The sequence below is a fragment of the Canis lupus genome, chromosome 17 (genome assembly GCF_011100685.1).
Source record: "Canis lupus familiaris isolate Mischka breed German Shepherd chromosome 17, alternate assembly UU_Cfam_GSD_1.0, whole genome shotgun sequence".
NCBI classification, from domain to species: domain Eukaryota; kingdom Metazoa; phylum Chordata; class Mammalia; order Carnivora; family Canidae; genus Canis; species Canis lupus.
The window spans coordinates 8,456,116-8,469,571 of NC_049238.1; the positions used below are offsets into that span (position 1 = coordinate 8,456,116).

A 13,456-nucleotide genomic window follows, 5' to 3' on the forward strand; every position below is an offset into this window, starting at 1 on the left:
ACTGACACAGAGCGAGCCCTTGCTCTACACGGGGCATTGTGCTTTCTCCTCACGACCTCGTCCAGCCACCGAGGAGGCAGACGAGGGAACCGAGGCTCAGGGACGCTGATTACTTGCTCAACACAAGCTCACGCTGACAAATGTGACTTGAGCTGAGTGGCCTGGTTTCTGAGCCTACTCGCTATTCATCTGCTTCTCGTAGGGAAACTGTATTTCCCACACGCCTCTCCCTGCCTCGCTGCCTACACATACACTTCCCCCATGTCCTCAGACTGCCCCCGGCCACCCTTCATGTCCACACAGACGCTGTCCCCCAAAACTAACTGAGGCCCCTTTACAAACACAGTCGAAGAATTGTCTGTACAGCCGGAATGCACAGGCTCTCAGAAAACACTTGTGAATGAGCAGGTGAAAATGTTCCCTCTCTTTTCTCCTTATTCTGTATGATTGCTTTCACAGATGCATTTCTGGAACAAGCTGTGTCCTATCAACAGTTTGTGGACAACCCGGCTCTCATCGATGACCCCAATCTTGTGGTGAAGATCGGGAATAAGTAGGTTCCTCTTAGAAAGTCATTTGGGCTGTCACATGGGACTGTTCGCGTTTCAGGTTTTCTGATGCAAAGACCCAGGCAGTAAACATTAGAAACATGTGAAATGAAGTCCTTGTTACAATTTATTATCATCTCTTCATTCTTGGCAAAATACTGTGTTGTTATATAGTTGGTAGGTTGATGTAACTGTCAATCTCGTGGATTTTAATATTCATCGGTACTAGGTTTTTTAAAAAAGATTTATTGATTTTAGAGAGAGAGCCTGAGTGGGAGGGGCAGAGGGAGGGGGAGAGAGAGACTCTCAAGCACAGGGCCTGACGCGGGGCTCGATCTCACAACCCTGAGATCACAACCTGAGCTGAAACCAAGCGTCGGATGCTCAACCAGCTGTGCCACCCAGGTGCCCCTGTGCCCCATACACTCGCACTGTCATCTCACGGGGGACATCCAGTCTCAGCCCCTGGCCTGTGAGCCTCAGGCCCGTATAGTCCACAGGCGTTCACAGAATAGACTGCCTATCTACCCCTTGGAGCTTCGTTGACTGAGGTCAGGGGATGTGCAGGTGTTTTTGTAGATTATCAGCAAACTTTTCTCCGCGAGAGGAAGTCGGGGGTATTTAGGTATTAACCTGGGGTCCCTAGTTGCCTTTTCCATGAAGTGTGGCAAGAAATGCCATAGGCGCATCGGTGGCTTGATGCGTCACGGAGCCTGGGCTCCCTCCAGCTGGCCACGGGGGTCTCTGACCACATCTGCCAGTCTGTGCTTGGCCCCCAAGAGGGGCTGCTGTGAGGTCGGCAGGACGAGGGGTCCCTGCAAGGGAGGGGCAAGTTGGGGAGAGCTGGGGTGTTGGCAACAGTATTGGGCTTGTTAAGGACCCAGCTGGGATTCCAGAGTTTTCCTTGACTGTCTCTCGTGACATTAGAAAGATTGTTCAGGCTGAGCTTTGGTCTTTGACGCCTATTTCATTCTTTCACATCAGATATTATAACTGGACAACAGCAGCGCCTCTGCTCCTGGCCATGCAGGCCTTCCAGAAACCTTTGCCAAAGGTGAGCTTTAACATGAGGCCGAAGGGGTGGCACTAAACACGATGGGCAGACTAATCTGGGCAGTTAGAATTTAACTTTTATTTTAGAACCACAGAGTTAATTACATTATGATCTTTTGAAGTTCATGATTACAGATGTCAGGAGTTTGGAATCTCCCTCTCTTGCACCCTTAATGTCCTCCCCCCTCTTGCTTATCAGGGCGAAACCTCCCAATCGTGGCAGCGCCAGACCAAGGCCTGCCTCCTGCAGGGTTCCTTTCCCAATCTGCTGTACTGGGGATGTAGGTAGGGACAGAGCAGGTCGGTGACTGGATGTCAGAGCCCAGGGGTGACGAGGGGACGAGAGAGAAGGGCCTGAGCAGGTGGCAGTGTGGCTGCAGGGAGAGGGCGCATCAGGTGTGGGGGCCAGCGCTAGCGGCAGTGCTGCTAGGCGAGGAGGGCAGAGTGCAGGGCCTGGCAGGTCCTCGCTGCAGGAGAGAGCAGGTGATGTCGCAGGAAGAGGCTGTCACGCTCCCCCCAGGACTCACCGGACACTCGCCGGGAATTGGTCAGCTTTTCAACATTGTATCTTCTTGCTAGATTATACATTCTTTTTCTGCAAAGACCATGTCTTTCCTTGTCTCCCTCATCCACTCAGCAGGTGCTTCTTGCAGCAGATCAGATAGTTAGGATATCTGAAGTTCTCGAAAGTCAGCTCTGACTTTGTTGGGCCCACGCTCCCTCCTTCCTGTGTGTGTGTGTGTGTGTGTGTGTGTGTGTGCACGCACCTGCGTGGGTAGCATTTGGGGTTTGGAGGTTGTGACCTCATCTGTGGTGGTGCTTTACCTGAGGTCATTTTTCCTCCCTGGTTTTGTTTCCTCATAGTGTACATGGTATTCATGGCTCAGGGTAAATTGTTATCTTACAAATCAGTAAGAAAAAAACAATGCGGTAGAGATATCCTTTAACTGAAACAGTTTAACTCACAGAAGATGTGCGCATGACTCGTAAGCTGAGGCTTTGTGCTATGCATCCTAAATTTTTTTACAAGCTGTCAGTAATTTTTGACTCTGCTTATGGCGTTTATTGATGTAGAATTAGTTTTATATATAGAATTTGTCCATCTTTTATGGCTGTTGAGTCTTGTAGCACGCTTAGGATGGCCCTGCGTTCCCATTTTCCAAACTTGTGAAAATATGTCAGCTTTCCCTCTAGTACTTTCTTTTTTATTTTTTTATGTGGGCCCCACACCCAGCATGGAGCCCAGTGCGGGGCTCGAACTCCCAACCCTGAGATCCAGACCTGAGCTGAAATCAAGAGTCAGGCACGTAACCAACTGAGCCACCCAGGCAGCCCTCCCCTAGTGCTTTCTTAAATCTCTGATGTGTCCGGATTTTATTTTGTGAGTGAGCGAGGTATCAGGAACCAAGTCGGGGCTTCCCCAGCTGGTTGTTGAATCGTGATGCTTTGTAGGAAACAGAATGACTACCAGCAGCTTAAATAATAGGGGTTTATTCTCCGACGTGGTAAGAATCTTCGAGGTTGGTAGTTTCAGGGTTAGTTTCTCCGTGATTGTCTTGGCTTTCTCGTCACGATCACGAAGTGGCTGCCCCCCACATCATCCTCTCAAACAGCCCCGTCCCAAATAGGAAGGGTAGAGGCAGACTTCTCCCCTTTCACTGGCCATGTGGTTACACGATCACTGCCAAACCAGGTGCTGATAAAACAGTGGAATGACCATGCGTGGCAGAGACCAAGGGAGGTCAGAACATATTGCCCCGAGTCTTTTTTTTTTTTTTTTTTTTCGCCTGAGTCATGAACAGAGTTTTGGATGTGTTGGCAAGAAAGAAAGGGGATGATGTGCCCAGGGAGGCAAGTAACCCACCGGCCCTGGCATAGCTACCTATGCCGGTACCTTTGGTTAGACCGCCTTCCTCACTGATAGGCACTTATAGCTACAGCCTGTTGTTTGATGTTTCTTTATCAATTTAGATTCATTTCTGGGCTTTGTCTTCTGTTCCGTTTATATGTTTACTCATGTACCAAGATGCATTTTTTTCATTATGATATATTTTCAATACATTTCAATATCTAATAAGGCTTGTACCTACTTAATACTCTTCTGTCTATGAGTTTTCTTGGCTATTTTTATTTGTTTTATAAATGAACCTGAGAGTCGCTTTGCCTAGATATGAAAATAATCCTGCTAGTTTTTTTTTCTTACATTGGGGTTTAGTTACCTTTATGGATGAATTTAGGGGGAATAGAGTAATTGACATCTGTGTGAATTATCCTCTTGGTGAATAGGGTACACATGGTTTGCTTTTCTGTGTATTCAGTTTCCTTCGTATCACATAGGGATTTTTAAATGATAAAAAGCACACTTTGGGTGAAATATGGGAATTTTTTAATCTTTCTACTTAACCTGCAGCCTGTTGGGTTGAAAGATGTAAATTGTTCTAGTGGGAGGAGAGGGTCATCCATTCCCTGATAGGTTCTGTGAACCAAGGAAGGGAGAGGAGATACTATTTACCTGGTGCTGGAATTCACCTCAAGAGAAAGATTTTCTTCTTTGGAAATACTTAGAAAATTATTAATTAATATTTAATCTTCCCCCATTAAACCTTCATTTCTTTAGGGCAAGAGGATGAGTTTTCCTTTTGCTACTTGAGGTTTTAACCCAAATGTACCTACCAGGCTTCAGTTTGTCCAGATTGGGCAATTTACATTTACTAAAGAGATGCATTTTACTCTTTGTTTAAAACTGTTTTACCCTATATTCCATATTAATCATTTCATTTTTTAATTTTCTAACCATCACACTGAGAGTACAGTATCTTAACCAGTAAATCACTTTACTTTGAAAACCTCTGGTCTTAACTAATCACTAATGATTTTCAATGCTCTCTTTTTTTGTTGTTGTCGTGTTGTATTTTATTTGTTGTTTGTTTATTCTTTTAACATTTTCTTAAGTCTTCATGCTTAAGTTATCTTCATGTGATTTTGGACGCCATTAGGTTCTGCTTCTCGAAATTTTTTAATCCACAAATAGTATGTTGTGTTTTCTCTAATTTTTTTTTTTAAATTGTACTTTAATTTGCATGTGTGTGTCTTTTGGTTTGGATGTGCTAAGTTGATCTTTTTTTGGTTCCATTATTTATGTTACCATCCATTTAAAACAGGCCACTGTGGAATCTATCGTGAGGGATAAGATGCCCAGAAAGGGAGGAAGATGGTGGTTTTCATGGAGGGGAAGAAATACCACAATCAAAGAGGTAAGCGTGGAAAACAAAAGGGTGTTTCTACTTAGCTCAGTTAATTTTGGGGTTCTGTGTTATGGAATTTGTTTCTAGGCTTGTACGTCAGAGAAATAAGCACAGGCCATGATACTGAATTTTCACAAGCCAGTTCTGTGGCGAAGCAGTAAAGGCATCCTGGAACATGGGCAGAGGAAGGGCAGGTGTGGGTACAGAGTTGGGGTCACCTCCTGACCCCGTGGAGACCGTGGCCAATTCAGGAGGAATTCAATCTGATTAATTCTCTTTTTTAAGTATCTTCCTGTGGCTTGTGAGTATAATTTTTTTTTAATAGTAAGGAACTTTTTTTTTTTAAGATTTTATTTATTCATGAACAATAGAGAGAGAGAGAGAGAGAGAGAGAGAGAGAGAGAGAGGCAGAGGGACAAGCAGGCTCCATGCAGGGAGCCTGACGTGGGACTCGATCCCGGGTCTCCAGGACCCCGCCCTGGGCTGAAGGCGGCGCTAAACCGCTGAGCCACCTGGGCTGCCCTGCTTGTGAGTATAATTGTAGTGAGGTGATACTTAGAGTGGTAGACTAATTCTCATCAGTCCTTTCAAACTTAAGTGCTGTGTCTAAACATACATGACTTTGGGGTCCATGCCTATAAATGCCTGTACTTCTTTCCAGATCTCTGGCAGCCTCTCTATCTCTTTCTTGAGGCACTTTCCTTGCTTGACTTCCATGCCTCTGGCTCTGCCCCCGAGGGGGTCATTGAGGGTCGTCCTAGGCCTTCTTGTCTGCTTGGACAGCCTGCTTTTCCCTGGGCAGCCCCACTCATGCCCATGTTTTATTTCCAAACCAGACGTTCTTTCGTATTCCATGTCCATTTATCAAGTAGCCGGCATTGTGGACATCTCCATGTGGATGCTTCAGGACACTTCAAACTGGTCATTTCTAAGATTGAACTCACGGTATTTTTGTGAATTCTTCCTTCATTGGACCATAGCCAGAAAATAGTGCCAGTGTCCCTCCATGGGCTAGACCTTTCTTCTTCCTCATTTCCCACATTCAGTTCGTCACCACGTCCTATCCGTTTACCATCTTAAATATATCTCCGATATGCCCATCTTGCTCCAGTTCTACTCTGCCAAGTGTGGACTAGCTCCATCTGTCCCAGGATTGCTTCCAGTGGTCGACTGGTCTCTTCTTGCCTTCTCTTCTTCAGCCTCTATACCATAGCTGCACTGGTCGATTTAGGATACTGGTCCGAATTGTGTTATTCCTTCCTTAAAAGCTTTTGGGTTCCCAGGGCTCTCATAATTAAGACCAATGTCCTTAACATGGTTTACTGCACTTGTGTATCCTCGCCCCTGCATCCCTCTTTAGCCTTTTTTGTCATTCTCTCCCTGCCCTCCCTGCTTTAGCTTCACTGGCTGAAAACACACTCTGCCTCAGGACTTTTGCATATGCCATTCCCTTTGCCTGGTGTTCCTAGGACCCCCTCACTCCCTCCTTTACTTAATTAGCATCTCAAAAAGCTCTTTCTCAGAGGATTAGTCTGGGCTGCCCCGTCTCTGCTCTCTTAGCCCTGCAGGTGCACTTTGCTTTCATACGTTTTGTCAGCATTTGTAATTGTATCCATATTAGTGTGACTATTTGATTAACATAGTCTCTTCCTCCTCAGCATCCTAAACTCCAGGAAGGCGGAGGCCACGTCTAGTTCTGGATATCCCTGGTGCCCGTATTGGACACAGGGCAGGGCTTGGCAAAGATTTGAGGGAATGCTGATTACTTTTGGAATATAGTATAAAGAAACCCCAAGCACAGCAGTCAAGTTGGTTATTATAATACTAACAGAAACTCCAGTGAGCTCAATATATTTATTCCATGAGTTCAATGAAAAAGTCTGGTGGAAGGATTTTATCAAGATAAAATTGTTTGATATTTTCTTAGCATACCTGAGTTTGACCAATTATTCCATTACCTTCAAGGAATGTAAACACATTAGAGCAAACATACACTTTGCTTTAGGTGACTTAAAACATAAAGGGCCTTTCTAGTTCCCCCACTGGAGAGTAGAATGTTCTAGAATTTAGCAGAGGGCTATTTCCTATTTCAAAGGCCTATTTGTTTTGGAGTATTCACATTGTCACCAGTTTGAATTAAGGTAGATGCCGGCATGAAGGAATAGCTAAGAAATTAAACATTTCTTAAACTGAAATACATTTATTTCAGATATATGTTTTTGAACTAGTCCAATAAAGAATTGTTGATAATGGTAGCTAACTTACCTCAGTAAATAGATTAAAAATTACTGGGCTTATTGTCACATCAATCATTTGTGTGCTTATAAAAAGCTAAAGAATATTTGGAAAGAGTTTGTACTCATCCTTTGTTAAGATGGTCACCCTGACATATTATTTATTTTTCTCATTTTATTTATTAACATTGAAAACATTAACCTACCTCCTGACCAAATGAAATGATCCCAAATAATGGGATTTAGTTGTACGTCCTTTGTCCTTGCGTGATTCTGTGATGACTTTCCAGAAAGACTATGGGGCTGGGGGTGTCTTCCCCTCCCTGGCCTGCGGTGGGCCAGGCTTTGTGCATCTGTGCAGCATCTCTGTGGTCCTCGCAGCAGTGTTAGGAGATGCTGGCACTTCCACAGGTGGGGAGACAAGGCTCTGGAAGGTTCCATGACTTGCCTAGGCTTCCCAAGCGAGAGAAGCAGAGCTGAGCCCAGATCTCATAGAGTTCCAGAGCTCTTTCCAGTACATCGGAGGAGCATTTTCTATTAAGAGTGTGTGGTGTTGAGAAAGAGAGAAGGCATCCACATTTTCCCAAGCAAAATATGGTGTGAAAATATTTTCAAGCGTTTCTATCAGCAATTATAAGAAAATATTTTGAAAATATTCGGGTATCCAAGCAGCCCTTGATAAAGCATTTGCATAAGCTACAGTGATTATGAAGTTTGGTTTGGTGCCACAAACACTTATGGAAAACAGACTCATTTCTGTCAAAAAAATTTTCTCAGCTTAATTGAATGCTTCCAAGCAAAGGAATAACTGGGACCTGCCATGCCTGGGGCGTGTAATGTTGGGGATAGCATTTGGGGCGCTGCCCCGGGCTTGTGGAACACCGGCTGTGATGTGCATTTACTTCTCTTTGCTACTCTCGTGACTCTTTCTTGTCTTGCTCTCCAGGAAAGTAAGCCAGAGCAGTGCTTGGCTGGGAAGAGCCACAGCACCGGGGAGCAGCCGTCACAGCTTAGCATGGCCACCAGGTATGGCACGAGTCCACGTGGGCTGGGACAGCCCCCTTCTGTGTCCCAAGGCATGGCAGGTGCCTGCCGGGTGCTCAGAGGTTTGCCGGATACACATGCAGACCTGGCCTGCAGCCCTGGCTCTGGATTTACTCAACGACCTGGAGCCACTTGGTTTCCCATGAATCAAATGGAGGCAGTTGCCCCCTAGATATCCCCCTTGCAAAGTAAACGTGATGCTTCAGTGAGGTCGTGTAACTAGAGCGCCTCTCTGGGTGCTGGTGTGTGGTGGCCCTGAACGTACGGAATCCAACAGAAGCGGTGAGGAGGAGGAGGATGATGACAAATGTGAACATTAACAGCAACGTGGAAAGAAGTTTCTTTCAGAAGGAAATTGCCTTTCTCTGTAGTTCAGATACTTACTGGGGCTTACGTTGATACTTTTCTAAGAATCTATATGGATTCACAGTAACTTGGCAACTGATAGATAACTATTAATGTTTTGTCTTTAGGTTAATCTGTATGGGATTTGAAGGCAACTCTGATCTGAATGCAAAGCCATCAGGCGTTGGTTATGATGCTGACAATGTATATTGACGCCGAGTGAGCTGATATAGCACCTTTTACATATCACCTTACCTTTAGGTTCTTTCTGTATTTAGGAACCCAGGATTGCCTTTCTTATTTAGCCGGCAGGAAATACTAACGAACTAATGGAAGGCAAGATTGCAGATCTTAACCACTTTTGTATCGTAGAAGCTAAGCGAATGCCTGACATGTAGCAGGTACTTCGTAGGTGTTGTTGAGCTATTCCTGAATTGAGAGGTTTTTCCCAATACATTGTTGGCTCATAGGAGAGGCAGGCTTAGATTGCAGGTCCTCAGCCTCCTGGCCATAGCTCTGCATCATCAGCTATTTTATTTCTAGAATCCATGATGGGAAACAGAAGCCCATATAGGTAGAAGTAGGAAAAAACCCTGATTTCTTTATTGTTCTGTGTGTAGAAGCATGTAGACCTTTTCGAAAATGACTAAGAGGCCTCTCCAGTTCTTGGCTGGAATATTACTGGGGGCACCCTTGCTGTTTCCTTTGGTGGGACCCCGGCACCTGACCCTCTGCCCATCTACACTGGAGAGGGAAGTGGGGTTGGCTTTTCAGTTTTTTGCCCTCTGTCTCTGTCTCATTCTCTGGAAGAGGGCTTTTAAGCACAATTATTTGGGACCTTCCCAGCCTGGAATGTTGAGTGTACCTTTGCGTGAGCTCGGAAGGGAGAAGGCTGGTATGTTCACGATGGAGCGCAGGCTGAGGGTGTGCTGTCCTGCAAAGGGATGTGTAAAGCAGGCCAGAAGCCAGTGGACTTTCGGGGGGGGGGGGGGTCATTGTTCACTCCTGTGAGTGGGCAGCAGCAGGCTGTAGACAGCAGACTTGGGAGTCTGGAGGACCTGGTTTGGAATCCTGGCTTTGGGCAAACTGGCTTCCATATCTGAGCAAAGGAACAGGTGTGATGTTCAGGTCCAGAGCAGCGGGGGAAGGCAGCCCAGGAGAGAGGTGACATGGTGAGAGGGGACACAAGCAGAGGCGCCAGCCCACCTGCCCTGAGCCTTTAAACCAGTGGTTTCGCTGCACTAGAAACATCCTGCTCTCTTGGAATTGTTTTCAAGAACGGTCTTTGTCCTAGCCACGATTTCCAAACACGAGAGGCAGCATGAGCAGGACGTAGAGCGGAGACTTTGTCAATCTTCTATGTGATCTTTGGTGAAGCCATCAGCCCCATAGTGTCTCCTCCTCCATCTGCAAAATATGGATAAGGATGTTACCAACCCCACGTATATCTGCTGATTTAATTCTCACAGCATTGTGAGGACAAAAAAGGAGACCTAGGACGCAAAACCCGACAGGGCCACACAGGAGGTGTGCCTGCGGTGGCTGAGTGAGAGCAGTCAGGAGGTGGTTCTGGGGTGGACCTGGCCCACAGTTGAAAAGGCACAGAACGTGGGGCTCTGGGGTGGCTCAGTCGGTTAAGTACCTGACTCTTGATTTCAGCTCAGGTAATGATTTCAGGGTCGTGAGTCCGGCGTCTGGCTATGCACCTTTGTACTCAGCAGGGAGTCTGCTTGAGATCTTCTCTCTCTCTCTCTCTCTCTTTCCCTTTCCCTCTGCCCCTCCTCCCACTGACAGATGCTCTCCCCCCCCCAAAATAAATAAATAAATCTTATATATATAAAAAGGGCACAAAACATGACACTAGCTGGTAGTGTGACATGCAGCGGCTTCTGCTACTGGTCCTCTCCCCTTGGCAGCAGTCTCATGGAGGACCAGGAAGGACACTGGGAGGCCGGGGTGAGGGGACGAGCAGCAGGACCCCAGGGCGGCTCCTCTGGAGCTGCAGCATCAGCTGGTGAGGTGCATTTGATTTTCCTACCATCCGGTACCATCCTCTTCAAGTGTTGGCACAGATGCTGTTCCCAGTTCAACAGAAATCGTTTAAGACAATTCACCGTTCTGTGAGTTAGTCACGCTATGCTTCTTTCTTAAACCTGAAAAATGGAGCATTGACTCTTGTGAGGAGGAATTGAGATTCAGAAAAATATTACCATCAACTTCTTCGGAGAAATGGAAATCTTTGCATTTTTTCCTAGCTTCTTAGACGTTCAGCCTCCCCATTGGATGGGCACAGCTGACAGAGAAGGCGTTGGAGTGCTCTCCTCATTGACAGGCTTGATTGACAGAGCGGTTCCCCGAAGTCTCCTAATTGAGCAAAATGCTTGTCACCATACACATCATTAAAATCCTATTTGAGAAATGCGCACTGTGACAAGTGCTAACTTAGATGTTGTTCACAGCTACTCTTCAACACAGACTTCCGAGCAAGATGCGCCCTTTTTGTTGTGTTTTGGTGCTGCTTGCAGGCGTCGTAAAGCAGGCACCAGCTCATGGGCCATCGCAGGCCTGTGCAGGTGGCAGAGTCCCCGGATGTCACATGCTTGCCCTGAGCTGGCTACACCAGCAGCCAACTGTACAACTCCCGCTTCAGGGTTTGTTTCTGTTTTCCCTCAAACATGGGCTGCCGCACGGAGTTGGTGGTGGCGGTTTTCCTTTTCCTTTTTCCCCTTTCCCCTCCCCTTCCCTTCCCTTCCCTTCCCTTCCCTTCCCTTCCCTTCCCTTCCCTTCCCTTCCCTTCCCTTCCCCTCCCCTCCCCTCCCCTCCCCTCCCCTCCCCTCCCTCTCCTCTCCTCTTCCTCTCCTCTCCCCTCTTCCTCTCCTCTCCCCTCCTCTTCCTCTCCTCTCCCTCTCCTCTTCTTCTCCCCTCCTCTTCCTCTCCTCTCTTCCTCTCCTCTTCGTTTCCTCTCTTCTCTGCTCTTCCTCTTCCTCTCCTCTCCTCTTCCTCTCCTCTCTTCTCTGCTCTTCCTCTCCTCTCCTTTCTCCTCCACTCCTTTTCCTCTCCTCTCTCCTCTCCTCTTCCTCTCCTCTCTCCTCTGCTCTTCCTCTCCTCTCCTTTCTCCTCTGCTCCTTTTCCTCTCCTCTTCCTCTGCTCTCTTCTCCACTTCTTTTCCTCTCCTCTCCTCTCCTCTCCTCTCCTCTCCTCTCCTCTCCTCTCCTCTCCTCTCCTCTCCTCTCCTCTCCTCTCCTCTCCTCTCCTCTCCTCTCCTCTCCTCTCCTCTCTTTTCCTCTTTTTTTTCTTTCCTTTTTTAAAGCAGCAGATGGGGATTAACAGCAATGCTGCCTTTTTTTTCATACCCTCTGAGCAGAGACACACATCAGTCTGTTGTCCTGGGAGCTCTGGTTCACATCAGGGTTTCCTTTCACTCCACGTTGGTTGGTTGGAGCATAAACCTTTCATCTTCAGGGAGGGGCCTGCATCCTGGTTCCCACCTGGGTGCTTGTTGGGCCTGGTGGGCTCCAGGACTGCATCTTCCTGGGCTGGAAATCCGTGGGTTGTAGGTTCAGAAGAACCAGCATTGTTCGCAGGAGCCACGGGGGCCAGAACTGGAAAGGACTGTTGTTGGAACGTGTCATTTTAGAGACAATCCAGAGGCACCCAGAATTCTCCCCGTGTGAGGCCTTCTCTGAGTGCGGCTCGTGTCTCCCAGTCCGGTTGTTGCGGTTATGTGCCCGCATCCTGAATGTCTGGTGGGTGTGATGCGGTTTGTTCCTTTTCATTTTGAGATAAGGAAGTCAGGGCTGAAAGAAGAAACAATCTCTTTAGCGTAACAACCTGATTCCTGTGGAGTTTCAACCCGGACTCCTCAGGTTCTAACCCCTGCATCATTTTCACTACCTAGAGACGGCCCACAGTGTCATGGGTTAGAGTCATCCGCACGTAGCCCAGGCCTGCCACGAACCAACCAGGATTCTAGCCTACATGTGCTGTCCTTTGTGGACACAGTGACCTGTTCCCCTGGCTTATTCACCACAGCCACCATGTCCTGGTGATGGCCAAGTCTGCCTTCCCATCATAGGTCTTGTGATTGTTCAGAGAGGAGGCCCTGGGACAGCAGGAGCCAGGCTGTTTGCTGTGTTGACCGCAGCTGGTGCAGTGCAGTGAGCATCAGGTGAAAGAGCTCCGGTCCACAGGGCCACAGGCTCCCTCTTGTGGGACCAGGGCAGCAGGTGCTTAGGGAAGGGCCCCTCCTAGATGTGGACAGAGGCTCAGCTCCTCTTAGAAATAACAGAGAAGTGGATGCTGTGTCACGGTGTCCTCCCTAGTTTGGGACAGTCGTGGATTGCAGGGACTGCTCTGGAGTGAACACACAGGGTAAGAAAGCAACAGGCTGCATAGAAGGGGGGAGGTGGGGGCAGAACAGGAGCCTGGAGGACACGGGACGTGACATGAGCATGGAGAAGTCAGGACTCATTGAGGTAAAAATGACCCGGCCCCTGGCGTGTCAGTCTTGCATAAAGGGATGCCCCGAGCAGGAAGCTTGGCAGGAAGGTGTGCACCTGAGGATGCGACGTGCTTGCTTTTCCACTTAGCCTTAACAAACTTTTATTAACTTTGTAGAGTGTTAAGATGTTTCTGAAGGCAATGGCCTCAGGAAGCAGAGCTGACACTGCTGGGTTGGGGATGATGCTCCAGCAGCATTGTAATTGAGGGAACATCTAATTACTGATATGCTTTTTAAGAGCTGTTGAAAGAAAACGAGCCTGCTTCTCATCAGCATCCCCCAGCCCCTCACCAAACAGAGAAGTCTGGAGGAGTAAGGAGCTGGCCCTGTGGGTCCTGCATGGGCAGGTGAGGTGTGCAGCCCTTGCTCGTGGGACAGCCTGTTTGCGGCTTGTGGAGGAGGAGGACTGATGTCCTAGAGTTTCCTGGTTATTTGGAAATGTGTATGGAAATGTGTATGTGGAGAGGCATAAACTTGGACCTGATC

The 13,456-nt window shown here is 47.5% G+C and overlaps 1 protein-coding gene across 10 annotated transcripts in view; it reads left to right on the top strand.

Moving 5' to 3' along the window:
- The window catches only part of LPIN1 (lipin 1), a 132,041-nt gene that overhangs the window by 96,320 nt on the left and 22,265 nt on the right, over window positions 1-13,456 (top strand). For all 10 annotated transcript variants that reach the window (XM_038560805.1, XM_038560802.1, XM_038560807.1 and 7 more), the window contains 4 exons: window positions 460-553; window positions 1,533-1,602; window positions 4,763-4,855; window positions 8,027-8,106. In XM_038560805.1, coding sequence (XP_038416733.1) covers window positions 460-553; window positions 1,533-1,602; window positions 4,763-4,855; window positions 8,027-8,106 — 337 coding nt within the window. The remainder of the gene's footprint in view (window positions 1-459; window positions 554-1,532; window positions 1,603-4,762; window positions 4,856-8,026; window positions 8,107-13,456) is intronic.